This window comes from Mandrillus leucophaeus, unplaced genomic scaffold, assembly GCF_000951045.1.
Source record: "Mandrillus leucophaeus isolate KB7577 unplaced genomic scaffold, Mleu.le_1.0 Scaffold79, whole genome shotgun sequence".
Taxonomy (NCBI): domain Eukaryota; kingdom Metazoa; phylum Chordata; class Mammalia; order Primates; family Cercopithecidae; genus Mandrillus; species Mandrillus leucophaeus.
The window spans coordinates 2,927,702-2,940,721 of NW_012108585.1; the positions used below are offsets into that span (position 1 = coordinate 2,927,702).

The window sequence follows — 13,020 nt, forward strand, 5'->3', positions numbered from 1 at the left end:
GTCTTAAGAGAGCCTCCCACTTGGCTGACCACCTTGCCCAGCCAAAAAACTTGATTCTTACATCTCCACTGTCTTCTCCATACTGTGGTCTCTAATTCTGTCAAGATGGTACTTTTGATAGTTTTTGACTGAGAAAACACATCAAGGTAAGAGCTACTATGAATTCAGTAAAGCTTTTAAATTTAAATTCCTACACATCTGTGTATGTTTGAAAAGCGGTAATGTCAATGCAAGACAGGCTGTTTATTCAGAGTAGTATAATGCTTGGTGGACACATGGATTCATGGCTCCCTTTCTAGAATTCTAGAATTCCAGGCTGCTCTTCCCTCACCCAGGGCCCGTTGCCCAAGAGTCGGGAACAGGGATCTCAATCAGTGGTTCTCCACCCTGAGGTCATGACACACTGGTACATCCAGAGCAGCTGGATGGTGTATAGTAAGTAATTTATTACTGAGAGCTGAAATTCCAAAGTTCGTGAATAGTTTCTTTAAAAAATAAAACAATTGCCGGGCGCGGTGGCTCAAGCCTGTAATCCCAGCACTTTGGGAGGCCGAGACGGGTGGATCACGAGGTCAGGAGATCGAGACCATCCTGGCTAACACGGTGAAACCCCGTCTCTACTAAAAAATACAAAAAACTAGGCGGGCAAGGTGGCGGGCGCCCGTAGTCCCAGCTACTCGGGAGGCTGAGGCAGGAGAATGGCGTGAACCCGGGAGGCAGAGCTTGCAGTGAGCTGAGATCTGGCCACTGCACTCCAGCCTGGGTGACAGAGCAAGACTCCGCCTCAAAAAAAAAAAAAAACAATTAATATTGTCCTTGTAACATAATAGCATCACTCGGTCACTTGCATTACAAAATGCTTCTATGAATGGGTGGACTTACTACTCATCCATGATGCCTGAAGGGAGCAGATGTCTTTGATATATCGTTATGAGGAAAATGAATTCTTTACATATATTTTTTGTGTTTTGTCAAAACCTGAGAACACCTTAAGGAGTACGCTACACGTATGCGTATCATTCATCTTATTGTTTCAAGACAAAAAAAAAAAAGGCCAGGAAGACTGTACTAGACTATAAGAAAATTACTTAATAGAAAAGATTGAGGAAGATGAGATTCCTGCCCATTGAGAACAGTGGGGCATACACATGGCCAGAATCTTTGTCTTCTTTGAGTAAATGCCCCAGTACGGTGGGCCTTCCAGCCTCATGATGGATTGGGTTCTTCCACCTGTGGCTCTCAGTGCTGCCCAGATTCAATATCCAGTTTGTCTACTCTTTGTCAGCCCAGTCTGACATATTCTGAGGGGTGGGAGAAGGGCTTCAGACAGATTCAATCGGACGTGATACCAGCTTACTAATCGCATCTCATTTTTGACACACTTGGTTTTCACGTGCAGTGAGGCCCCTCTAGCACTTGCTGTTTTCCCTCTCACACCTTCAGTCCCTCTTTGTTTCTCCTGCTGCTCCTCCCCTGAAGCTCCCTTCCCAGGCCTTGCAGTGGGAGCTGGGGCTGATTCAGCACAGACGGATTGGCTCCCGAATCTTGGCCACATATGGGCCCCACGGAGCTCCGGGTGAGAGCCGTTAGCACATCCCCCAGGCTCGAAATGTCTTCGTGTCCCCACCAGCATCTGGCCTCGAGCAGCAGATCCAGCCCACACCTTCCCAGCTCTCCCATCACCTTCTAGCCCCCACTCTTCTCAGGCCCCCTGGAGCCTCTGAGCTCATTGAGGGCCATTATTAAGGAGGTCTGTTTGGCAGAGGCCCAGTTCCCCGGCAGGAGTCTATGGCAAAAGCAGCTCAGACTCCAGAGCCTGCAGTGTGGCTGTCAACACAATGGGTGGTTCTCCTCTGGAATGGAAATGGACTGGTGTCACCTACTAGGAGAAAGATTAAGAAGATGCAGGTGAGGATGACTCCCTAGCCCTGACACAACTGTGGTTGGAGGGGCCAACTAGGTGACACTGGGTGACTAGGGCCCTGTGGCCCAGAAGCTCAGAGAAGCACACTGCTAAGGCCATCCCCAGGTCCAGGCCAGACCACCTTGCCCTCTTGACCAGATTACACTCCGCATGCAGGTTCCGTTCTCAATGTGACCAAGACATCTGCTGCAAACAGGGAAGACAAGACCCTTTGAACTTGTTAACCAAGTCAGCCCTTGCCTCAAAAGTGAAACCACAAAATGGTCTTCCCAGCCTGCTAGAAGGGACGGGAGCTGGGGCAGGTACCAGTAGAAACTGAGCCGGTAGATGAGGCCCAGGCTATCCCAGACCAAAATACTCTAGAATTCTGCTTGACTCCTCCAGGCCTAGCCCAGCATATACAGTTCCACCTCTGAGCATACTAATCCCTCCCAGTTCTATTGTGTCTTAAGGGGCCAGGGCTCAACTTGACGGAAGCTCTGCTCTGAGGACACCCACTCCTGTGCTCACTCGCTGGATGGATGCTACCTGCTTCCCCAGGTGGCCTCAGCTGACTCTCACTCCTCGTCACTCCATTGCCTCCCATGAAGCCCCAGCCACACAGATTCACCACAGGAGATTGCTTTATAAATGCTCTTTTAACAATAGATCACTTGCCACCGAAACTAAGAATTTTTTTTTAGCCTTCAGGATGAGAGCATTTTGGGCAGGTATCAAAGTCAGTTATGACCTTCTCTGGAACACAGAGAGAACAGGGTGGAACATTTGCAGAGCATCTGAAAGTGGTGGCTACTGTTATTTTGAAGATCTCTTATTTATGGCAAGCTCCATGCTCTGCTCTGTACCTAGAATAAAGGTAAAGGAGCTGGCCCTGAGCTCTTTGAAGCAAAAGGTTCACGAGATGAAAGTTCCAGTTCAAGGAAGGCTCAGGTCTCTTTATATTACAGAAGAAGAGGAAGAATTCCACAGAGCCCCAAACCCAGAGACAGACCTAGAGAAGGGGAAACAAATGGAGATAAAAGGGTTTCTGAACAGATGGTGGTAACTTAAATCAGGAGAGGCAGAGGGAAGAGGTAGCAGAAGTGACATGGCGGTCAGCAAGTGAGAGGGCTTAAAGGGAGGCTGGGAGTAGGAAAGTAGAGGGAAGGAGAGAATTTAGGTGGCAGAGAACTTGATGTGATGAAAAGCCCTCAGATGTGCTGTACTTTAAGGATAAAACAGTGAGCCGAGTGGGTCGGATGGGGGATGGGGTGAGCAAGGACGCACAGTTTGGCGAGAATGATTCCAGCAGCCAGAGAATGGGAAGGGAAAGTTGATGCCAAGGATGGCGACGCAGGCGGAGTGTCTGGGGGGTGATCTAGAGCCGGACACCTGCACCGGGTGCTGTAGAGCCCACAGCACTGAACGTGAGCTTGGGCATCTGCTGTAGAGCCCACAGTACTCAGTGTGAGCTTGTGCATCTGTGGGCATGTGTGTGCACTACTCTGATGAGACAGTGCTTCATTTTTCCACTTCTCCATGAGGTCTGTGGCCAACAGACATGAAGCGCTTTGCTCTGCTGCTGCTTGCTTCTCTCCAAAGCTCTTGCCTTTTTGGTGTATGAGCGTGTGTATTTCATATTTTTGACCAATGAGGAAAAAAGCTTCAGTTGATTGTGAGTGTGCCATTAACCCCTCTAGTTTACCACCAGTGAATCTTCCTAAAAAAAGAGGGTGATTCTAGGATAGGAGGCCATCATCCAATCTTCAGGCCATAGCTGTGCGAGCCATCAGACCACATTAAGAGGAGGGAGTGTGAGGACCTGCAGGACCTCCAGCTGCTTTATTTAAGTGGTGTTTCATGTCACCCTGCCCACCTCAAAGGCTGCCACCTGGACACCTTCAAATCTCATCCATGTCAGTGATAGTGAGCCCCCACCCTCAACCTGCTACCAGCCAAGACCTGCCAGGCTCCGGAATTCAGCCTTTCTCCTCTGAACTCTATCAGCATTCTTTGCCACGTCGTCATTTCAGCAATTCCTTTGTCTCATCTTCTAGATGAGCACATAACACATCCCTGATAATTTGCACATTAGGAATGGAAGCCTTCTGCTCAGCAAGCTGAGCACCCCTCATGATGCCGGGCCCCGGGCAGCAACCTGCCCTCTTTATCCTGCTGCAAAGGAAAGGAAAGGACAGGTGGCAGGCCTGCCTCGGGCCCAACCCCATCTTTCTCCCTGTTGAATGGGAAGCAACAGTAGGCTGAAGACAAACAGCAGAAACAACCATGTCTCGTCCGTCTGTCTGTCTGTCTGTCTGTCTGTCTGTCTGAGCCATGTTTTCACTATGTTACTGATCCCCGGGACGTATCTTTCACCCCAGGTGTTTTTCATGTAGACAGTAGGCTGGTGCCAATTCATCTTTTAAACGGAGACTGATCTATGCCCTCAATACTGGGACCAGTGAATTTGAGAATGTGAGTTCTTCCCCAGAGACACCTTCCCAGTGATCTGGAAATCCTACCCCAGGGGTTGCTCAAGCCTCAGAAACTCTGTTTTCTGTAGGACAAATTGATACATATTTAGTCTGATGCATGGTCTGGCAATGGAACAGTCAGGAGTCGCAGAAAATCCCTCCCCACGGATGTAAGGAAGCTGTGGGGATAGGAAGGCTATGCGAGCAGGGGCAGGCAGCTACTTCTCACTGGCAAAGTGTGTTCAACTTAAGTGCACACGCACACAAACACACGTGCACAGAAGCAACCATGCAACTCCATGGCCCCTTGCCTTTCCCTCCAGGAAGTACCGATGTGTCATACGAACAGTAAGCTTCATTCATTCACTGAACAAAATGTTTGCTCATCACCTACTTTGGGCCAGGCACTGTTCTAAGCTCTAAGGATATAAATGTAACAGATGGGTTCCCTCTCCCATGGCCTCACATTCTGGCGAGGGCAAATAGACAATAAGCAAAGAAGTAATTATTCTTTGAGAGTGATGAGGGATAGAGCGGTGGCCAGGGGAGATGTGAGGTCTGAAGGAGCTGAAGGGGTGAGCCCCACTGACGTCTGCTGAAGACGGACAGCAGCACGGCCTTGGCCTTGGCCTTGGCCAGGCAGGAGCGTGTGTGGGAGCTGGAGAAAGAGTGAGGGGGCCCGAGGGAGGGGAGTGCAGCTGGCTGGTCGCTGAGGCTCTGGGGCCAGAATCTCCCAGGCCTTTGGGAGAACTCTGGCTTTGACCCAGAGGAGAAGGGGAGGTGATTGAAGCAAGACTGAGGCTTCGTGGGTCTCACCTCATAGCAACACCTGCTGCTCCTGCAGCCTGGAGAGCAGCTGCCCGGAGCGGGGGTCCAGGCAGTGAGGATGAGAGGCGGTGGGAAGTGGCCAAAGTCAGGACTCATTTTGAAGATGGCGCAGAAGGATTTGCTGATGCAGAGCGTGAGAGAGTCAGGAAGATGACTCCAAGGACTTTGCTTTGAGCCAAAAGCTATGGTTCTCGTTTCCTGGAGATGGGGAAGGTGATAGGTGGGAAGCAGGAGCTCCGTCAGAGCACGAACCCCGGTGTTGTGCAGCTCAGACTTTCCCAGACACCCCAGGGGTTGAGGGAGGCAGGGGCGGCAGGGAGAGTGGGCGGAGGGTGCTCCTCCAGACCCAGCTCTGTGTCCACATGCGCGTCCTTGCCTTTGGCCGTCGCTCTGGGAGATCCCTGCCAGTTTCCATGCTCCATCTCCGCCTTCCCAGGAGCGTTCTCCCCTCTTAGAGACTGGATCTCTTCCTGGCCCACAGCTGCCTCCTCCCTGGAGCCCCAGGCATTCCAAGGGGCTCCCAAGTCAGGAGGGCCCCGCCCCCGCAGCTGCCCTTCATCTGGGGCCTCCCCCAGACTTTCTTGCTGATGGCACCTGGCCCTCTCCTTCTGCAGCCATGACCTGTTTGTCAAGCTCTCGTTGGTCCCCATGGCTGTCAGACATACCTGAGTCTCAGGTATAATCCCAGTTGGAGTTATTTCCCACATGCCTCTTTACTTCATGAAAATGAAGGCTTCAACCTTCCATGGCCATTAAGGGTTTTCCAGAATCTTCCATGACGGTTGAGCATACCAAGGATCTCTAGAGGATTTGTGACTTCAGCACACATGCAGACACTCTTCCCTCGGATACAGCTGGAAATTCTTGTTATAAATATGCTTAAAGTTGCTGGTTCCCAACTCCCAGTGTATTGGCAAGTGTTGAACTGGCTGCGTGAGGATTACCCCAGCCCCAGAGTCAGAGATTAGGGTTTCACAGTGCAAGGGAGGGACCTGGAATCAGGATGTAGGAAATGCTAACACACCCCACTGGTATTTTTGTTGTTGTGTTGTTCTATTATTATTAATTAATTAATTAATATTTTAGGACAGGGTCTCACTCTGTCACCCAGGATGAAGGGCAGTGGTGCAATCATAGCTCACTGCAGCCTCGAACTCCTGGGCTCAAGTGATCCTCCCATCTCAGTCTCCCCAGTAGGCGGGACTACAGGCATGTGCCACCACACCCAGCTAATTTTTTAAAATTTGTTAAAGATGAGGTCTCACAGTGCTGCCCAAGATGGTCTCGAACTCCTGGCCTCAAGCAGTCCTCCTGCCTTGACCTCCTAAAGTGCCAATCCTCCCAAAGGGGGTTACAGGCATGAGCCACCACCGTGCCCAGCCCACCTCCGTGCCCAGCCACCTCTACTGGTGTTGATCACCAGGCAGGCTTGGGAAAACTGCTTTAGCTGTAAGAGGGGAGGGTGTCCTACCCCCAGAGAGGTTCTCTTACTTTTTTCTTTAAGCAGATCACTACAGCCTCTAGCCTGCAGGGGCTCCAGGCAGTCCATCACACATAGTGGGTTGTACAGAATTTATTTAAGGACAGAGATGGGGAAGATGGAGGGGGAAAAAACCCTGCCATCTTCTGCCGTCTAAAATTTAGAGCCTATTTTGGTGAGATAAGACTGTATAGAACAGATACAAATAAACGTATATTAATGTTCTGCAACAGAGGGGGTATGGCTGGCAGGCAAAATAGAAGTGAGGAAAAGCTGGATTTGTGGAGGCCAAAGGTGCCCTCGAGGCTGCAGGTGGGTGAAAAGTTCATGTTGCCATCCAAACTATGACCCCTCTGCTTCTGTCCCTTGGTATGGAACCATTCTCTGCAGAGATGAGCCCAGGCTGTGGCTGCAGTGGGAGTGGCTTGCATGTCACTCACAGAAGGAGCAAAAGCAATCCACTGTCTGGATTGGTGATGAGCTGGGAATCTCTCAAGGTAGTGACCTAGGAGGCAGGTGGGCCAGAGGGGGCCAGAGGGAAATGAGATTGTCCTGTTCTTGCCCTTGCTCCCTTCGGGGCCGTGTCCTTTTGCTATGGTGCACTTCCTGATCCTGAGCGGACCCTCACCCAGGCGCCCACCCAACATCCGGCAGTCATTAGTAGGTTTCCCCTCCCACTTTTTCATGAGAAAGGGATTTTGCCAGGATCTCTGTATTTATAGTGGAGAGAGGCCCCAGGACTGTAAGGAGTGGGGACTTCCTCCCCAGGGATCCCACTGAAAGCCCATGTCCACTCAGGACCGAGCTCCTGCCCACTCAGAGGACTCGTGCTTTGAGCTGCCCCAGTGGGTGTGACAGGTTTGCTACAATCTAGGATTTCCCAAACTCACCTGCTGATCAGAATCCTGTAGGACGCTCGTTAAAAACAAAGATATCTGGGCCCCAAACTACAGTTAATGAATCAGAATCTCAAGAGCAAAGGCCCTTGAAAAAACAATTCTTAGGACGCGGTCAACTTGGGAAACTTCACCGAGCCATGAACTCTCTCTTACCCTTGGGTGACCTAATTCCTGCCTCTGCTAGAAAGCTGCTGCCTAGGCTGAGCTCAGACAGGCATTCATGGGGAAAAATAAAAATAAAAATAAAAAAATAAAGCTTTCCTTCTGTTTAGAGACCAACAGCGACAACAATAATTACCAACCTTTATCAACTGTGTGCCAAGCACTCTCCAGGGGGCTCTTTGGGGAAAGGTGGATCGTGTCACACAATTCTGCCAATAGCCTAATGAGGCAAGGGCTACAGCTGTCTCCATTTTTTCAGATGGGGGTGCAGAAGGCAGGGAAGTGAAATGTCTTGCCAGAGGCACATGTAGCAGGTAACCGGCAGAGCTAGGTCACGGGCTTCTGACCACTGCCCCCGTCTCTTCCCCAACAGATTAGTCATCCTGGCACCTCGAATTAACTCCCTCCAGGGTGGCAACTCACACTACCACCACCACCCCTCCCCCCAGACAGGGAAAAAAAAAGAGCATAGAGTGGCAGCTCCTCTGAGAACCTGCAGTGGGCAGTTGTGAGAATGAGGCACAATGGGGAGGACAGCAAGGGGCAGGGTGCTGACCTCCCTCCTGTTGGCTCTCAGGTACTGGAACTCCTTGAGCAACCTGGTGGCATCCTTGCTGAACTCTGTGCGCTCCATCGCCTCCCTGCTCCTTCTCCTGTTCCTCTTCATCATCATCTTCTCCCTCCTGGGGATGCAGCTCTTTGGAGGAAAGTTCAACTTTGATGAGATGCAGACCCGGAGGAGCACATTTGATAACTTCCCCCAGTCCCTCCTCACTGTGTTTCAGGTACGGACTCTTCTCTCCTGGGATTCGGACTCGGGGTGGTTGAGTGGCAGGGTGGTGGGGGGAGTATGGAAAACTGCACCCTTTCACCAGGCAGCCACAGCCAGCCTAGATCAGCCCTGGAGAGCCCATGCCTGCGAGAGTCTTGAGTTTTTTCTATAGTTTCCCCTGTCCCCATCTGCTGTGGAATTCCACTAGTGGGTGGACCATTAGGGGAAACAATCTAAGTGGTTTAAAAATGCCTTCTCAGGGGAATCTCTTGAACTCAGGAGGTGGAGGTTGCAGTGAGCTGAGATCCCGCCCCCACTGCACACTCTAGCCTAGGCGACAGAGCAAGACTCTGTCTCAAAAAAAAAAGAAAAGAAAAAAAAAGAAAGCCTTCTTATCATGGAATCCTTTACTCAAATTCTCCATGAAAGCCCAAAACATAAACAAAGAAAAGCAGACTGATCTTATTGAGCGGGGGAGAGGGTGACGAAACCCTGGCTTTCCTACCCACCATGCTTGTCCCTGGAAAAAAATATTACTGGCCCATCAAATTTGTGATTTCATAGATATTTTGGCTTAGGGCAAACTCAGAGTGGCATCTACTTAAGTTCAAAAGTAGATGGAGGCAAAAATGAATCACATGTAGATGCTATGAAAATCTTCAAGTGACGAATGTTTGGGGAAAGCTGGTGTAGCATGTGGCTGTCTCAGCAAACACACAACTGCACAAGGACCCTGATGCCTTACCCCCAGGAATAGCTGATGGTCAGCTCAAGCATGTGTGGAGAAAGTCAGAGATCTTTGGGCCAAAAAGCCTTTTTAGTCACCCTTCAAATCCTATTATGCCAGTGGCCAGGCCTTTTGTGTAAGGACAGTGGAATAGCTCAGAGCCCCCAGGGGAGGAGGATCGGGGGCCAGGAGGAGGGAGAGGAGTGAAAGGAAATTTTGGACAATTCTGTTGACGTAGTGGGGCAGGGCAGGGTGGTTTCGGGTTTGCTGTTGGTCTAACGCTGTGTCCCTTATTGGTGGGAATGTGTCATTCAGATCCTGACCGGGGAGGACTGGAATTCGGTGATGTATGATGGGATCATGGCTTATGGCGGCCCCTCTTTTCCAGGGATGTTAGTCTGTATTTACTTCATCATCCTCTTCATCTGTGGAAACTGTATCCTTTGCTGCTGCCCCCCTACCCCTGCGGCCCCCAGCCCCCAGCCTGCAGCACAGTGCCAAGCAGGCACGTCCCCGCAGGTCCGGGCGGTCCCGCTCGGGCTCACACCACCCAGCCTAGAACCCCATGGCGGCGGAAGTGGGTCTGGGTGGAAACCTGCAGCTTTGCCATAGGTGAGGTTCACCTTCCGGAACCCTTCCGGGCGTGCGCTCGGCGTCCTGTAGGTGAGCGACGCCCCCTGGCGTTGCGGCGTGCGCTGCGCAGCCTCTCACACGGGCTGCGGTAGGGACACGGGCCGGCTGCCCTGGGGCCGCTGCGTCCGCGCAGAGGCGGGGCGCTCTGTAAGGGAGGGTGAGCCGTTGTCCTTCAGATGACCTTCAGCTCCCCTCCTGCTTTTTGGTCAGCACCCCTCCCTCTGATGCTGCTCTCCAGGACTGGAGTCACAGGCAGAGCTGCCCAGACTTCACACAGCCCTAAAAGCTCCTTCCTGATCCTGGCTCGGGGGTGGGGTTTCCAGGGTCACAAACCACAGGTGCTGCTTCTCTTCCCCAGCTCACCACCCTGAGAGAGTCACGTCCAGAGTCAGGGGTAACATGGGAACAGCACTGGGCCAAGTCCCAGTTAAGGCAGTGCAGAGAACACAGTCATGGAAGCCTGCAGACAAGGTTTCCTCTTTTCCCAGCTGGGTGACCTCTCCTCTACCTCAGTGTCTGTAAAATGTGGCGATGGAATCATAGAACCTACTACGTAAAGGGTCGTGGGGAGTTTTAATGGGATCATGCATGCAAAGCCCCTACCACATTCAGACGCCTCTCTGGACAAGCCCCTCTTCCCCTGCCTGGGTTGCGGCTTCCCTGTGCGTGAAATGATAGGAATGTCTGGGTGCCTGGGGCTGGGGGTCAGACTTCACAAACTGAAAGCCCCCTTCCAGCTATGCCTTCTTTGATTCTGCACTTCTCTGACCCACAGCGTTTCTGTTGGTGGAGTGGGGTGGGGAGAAAGGGCAAAGAACTGTCTCCATTGGGAACTCCCGAGCCTTGGCTGGCTCCAGCCGGACCCTCCAAGGGTCTTTGTGTGTGCAGGCTCACATTAAGAGTTGGCAGAGATGCCAAGCCACCCCCTCAGTGCCTAGTTATAATAAACCGCTCTTAAGAGCATTCTGCATCCTGCTAGAGACAATGCTGTTTATAATGTCAATTACAGCCAGTCATCTCAGCGGGGAAACCAATCATGAAACCCAGCAATTAAAGTGCAAGGCAGGGCTTGCTGCCTCACTCCCGCCCGCTCCAGTGTGCAGGCTAGCCTGTTCTCATACCAGGTAGCTAGGAGGGTGATGGGGAGCAAGGGGAGGGGAGTAACACTGTTGGGGTCTGATTCCCTCAGAGTGACTCACTGTCCAGCTCTCTCTGCTGAGGAGCTCTGCCTTGCACGTCCTACACCCCCCGCCCCCTGTGCCCACCAAAACCCCAAGCCAAGGGTCATTTTCTTTAAGAATGGACACAAACAGATATCCTACTGAATGTGTTCTTGGCCATTGCTGTGGACAACCTGGCTGACGCTGAGAGCCTCACATCTGCCCAAAAGGAAGAGGAAGAGGAGAAGGAGAGAAAGAAGCTGGCCAGGTAACCCTCTAAGCTTGCCCAGGCCTGGGGCTCCAGGACTCCCATTCTGGAATGTCATCCCACTGGTGGCAGAGAGAGGCTTGACTGCCAGGCTGTGTTGGCTGTCCCTCCTAGGAGGACTGTGGGTTTGGGGCTTCCTAGGTTGGGCCTTTCTCCTAATTCCTAAGCATCGCTCTGGTAGGGACCATGGTGAATTATAATAGTCTCTACAATGGTGTCATATTCTCCACCTGTTGGGATTATCTTTTGAGAAGCTGTGATAGGTGGCGAGAGTGTAGGGTGGGGAGAGAGAAAGGCAACCACTCAGTTGGGAAACCCAACTCCAGCTTACGGAGGGAGTCCTCCTCACTACTTTACGATTCATCTCCAGTGTTAGGAAGGCAAGACGGGGCCCTGTGTTGTATCCTATCATTGTCTAGACGGGACAGTTCCAGGCCACACAGCTGTCAGGCACTGAGCAGAGCTCCTCCAGGAGCCAATCCTAGAGAAGATCCGCCATCCTTTTCTGCTTTGGCGGCCCAGGCATCTCTGGAGCTGCAAGAGGCCAATTGCGTGTCAGGCAGAGCAGGTGTGGCTCAGCCCCGTAGCGCTTGTGACTGATCTGTACACGAGAAGTGCCCTGGAAAAAGGAAGATGGATTCAGACCCAGGGAGCCCCCACTGGCCCCAAAAGGCCACAGGGCGGTTCCCTCCTACACTGTTCCCTATCACTCCAGTAAACAGCCATTTATTTTTTCTGCTGCTGACTGGCCAGGACTGCCAGCCCAGAGAAGAAACAAGAGATGGTGGAGAAGCCGGCAGTGGAGGAATCCAAGGAGGAGAAGATTGAGCTGAAATCCATCACGGCTGACGGAGAGTCTCCACCCACCACCAAGGTGAGGCGCTGTCTCCTTCCTGGAGCTGTGAGGCTGGTGCTGGGGAGGGAGGGCCACAGCCTTCCCCGGCCAGACCCCATGGAGAATAAGAGAGAAAGAAGGACACCCAGTGGAAAGAAAGCCAGTGGGGATGAACAGGAGAGCCGGGAGGAGGAAGAGAAGGCAGATTGGCTGGATCCCAGCCATCTGCTGATGTCTTGAAGGGGATATGCAAAGTGACAAGGACCTATTTTCGAGCGAAGTCACTGACTAAAATGCAACTTCAAGGCTACTGCAAGCCTCTTAACTTGTGGACATATCTAACTGAATTCTTCCTCCTTCTCCCCTGTGACTGTCTAGATCAACATGGATGACCTCCAGCCCAATGAAAATGAGGATAAGAGCCCCTACCCCAACCCAGAGACGACAGGTACCAGTCCCACTGCCTAACCTGGGGTTGGGAGACTGGGGGCAGAGATCTAAATCCTAAAGCCACGTGGGAGTGGCCGTGTATTGGGGACCATGGTTCCGGTGTCCCTCCATAAGTACCTTGCACTGCTGAGTGTCTTCCGTCTCTATATTTAAGCATCATCAGTCAGCATCTGGGAGACAGCTTTGTTTCTGGTTTCCTCATAATGAGATCACATTTGAGCAGTGCTTTTGTGTCCTTTCCAAGCTGGATTCTGTGTACATTTAAATTTTTGTTACATTACATGTTGTAAAATCATTATTAATTTATATAATGTATTAGTATGGCATATGTTGCAACATTATGCTCACTTAATATTAATAGTAAATCCCAAATCTGCCTTGCCCCTACTCAGGAGGCAGTGCCGAGTGCAGGGACAGCTGCCACCACAG

General features: G+C 51.6%; 1 protein-coding gene across 3 annotated transcripts in view; it reads left to right on the forward strand.

Annotated features, from left to right (window-relative positions):
• The window catches only part of CACNA1C (calcium channel, voltage-dependent, L type, alpha 1C subunit), a 775,650-nt gene that overhangs the window by 648,217 nt on the left and 114,413 nt on the right, over positions 1–13,020 (forward strand). For all 3 annotated transcript variants that reach the window (XM_011967155.1, XM_011967154.1, XM_011967153.1), the window contains exons 14-18: positions 8,324–8,531; positions 9,561–9,681; positions 11,192–11,306; positions 12,060–12,180; positions 12,520–12,589. In XM_011967155.1, coding sequence (XP_011822545.1) covers positions 8,324–8,531; positions 9,561–9,681; positions 11,192–11,306; positions 12,060–12,180; positions 12,520–12,589 — 635 coding nt within the window. The remainder of the gene's footprint in view (positions 1–8,323; positions 8,532–9,560; positions 9,682–11,191; positions 11,307–12,059; positions 12,181–12,519; positions 12,590–13,020) is intronic.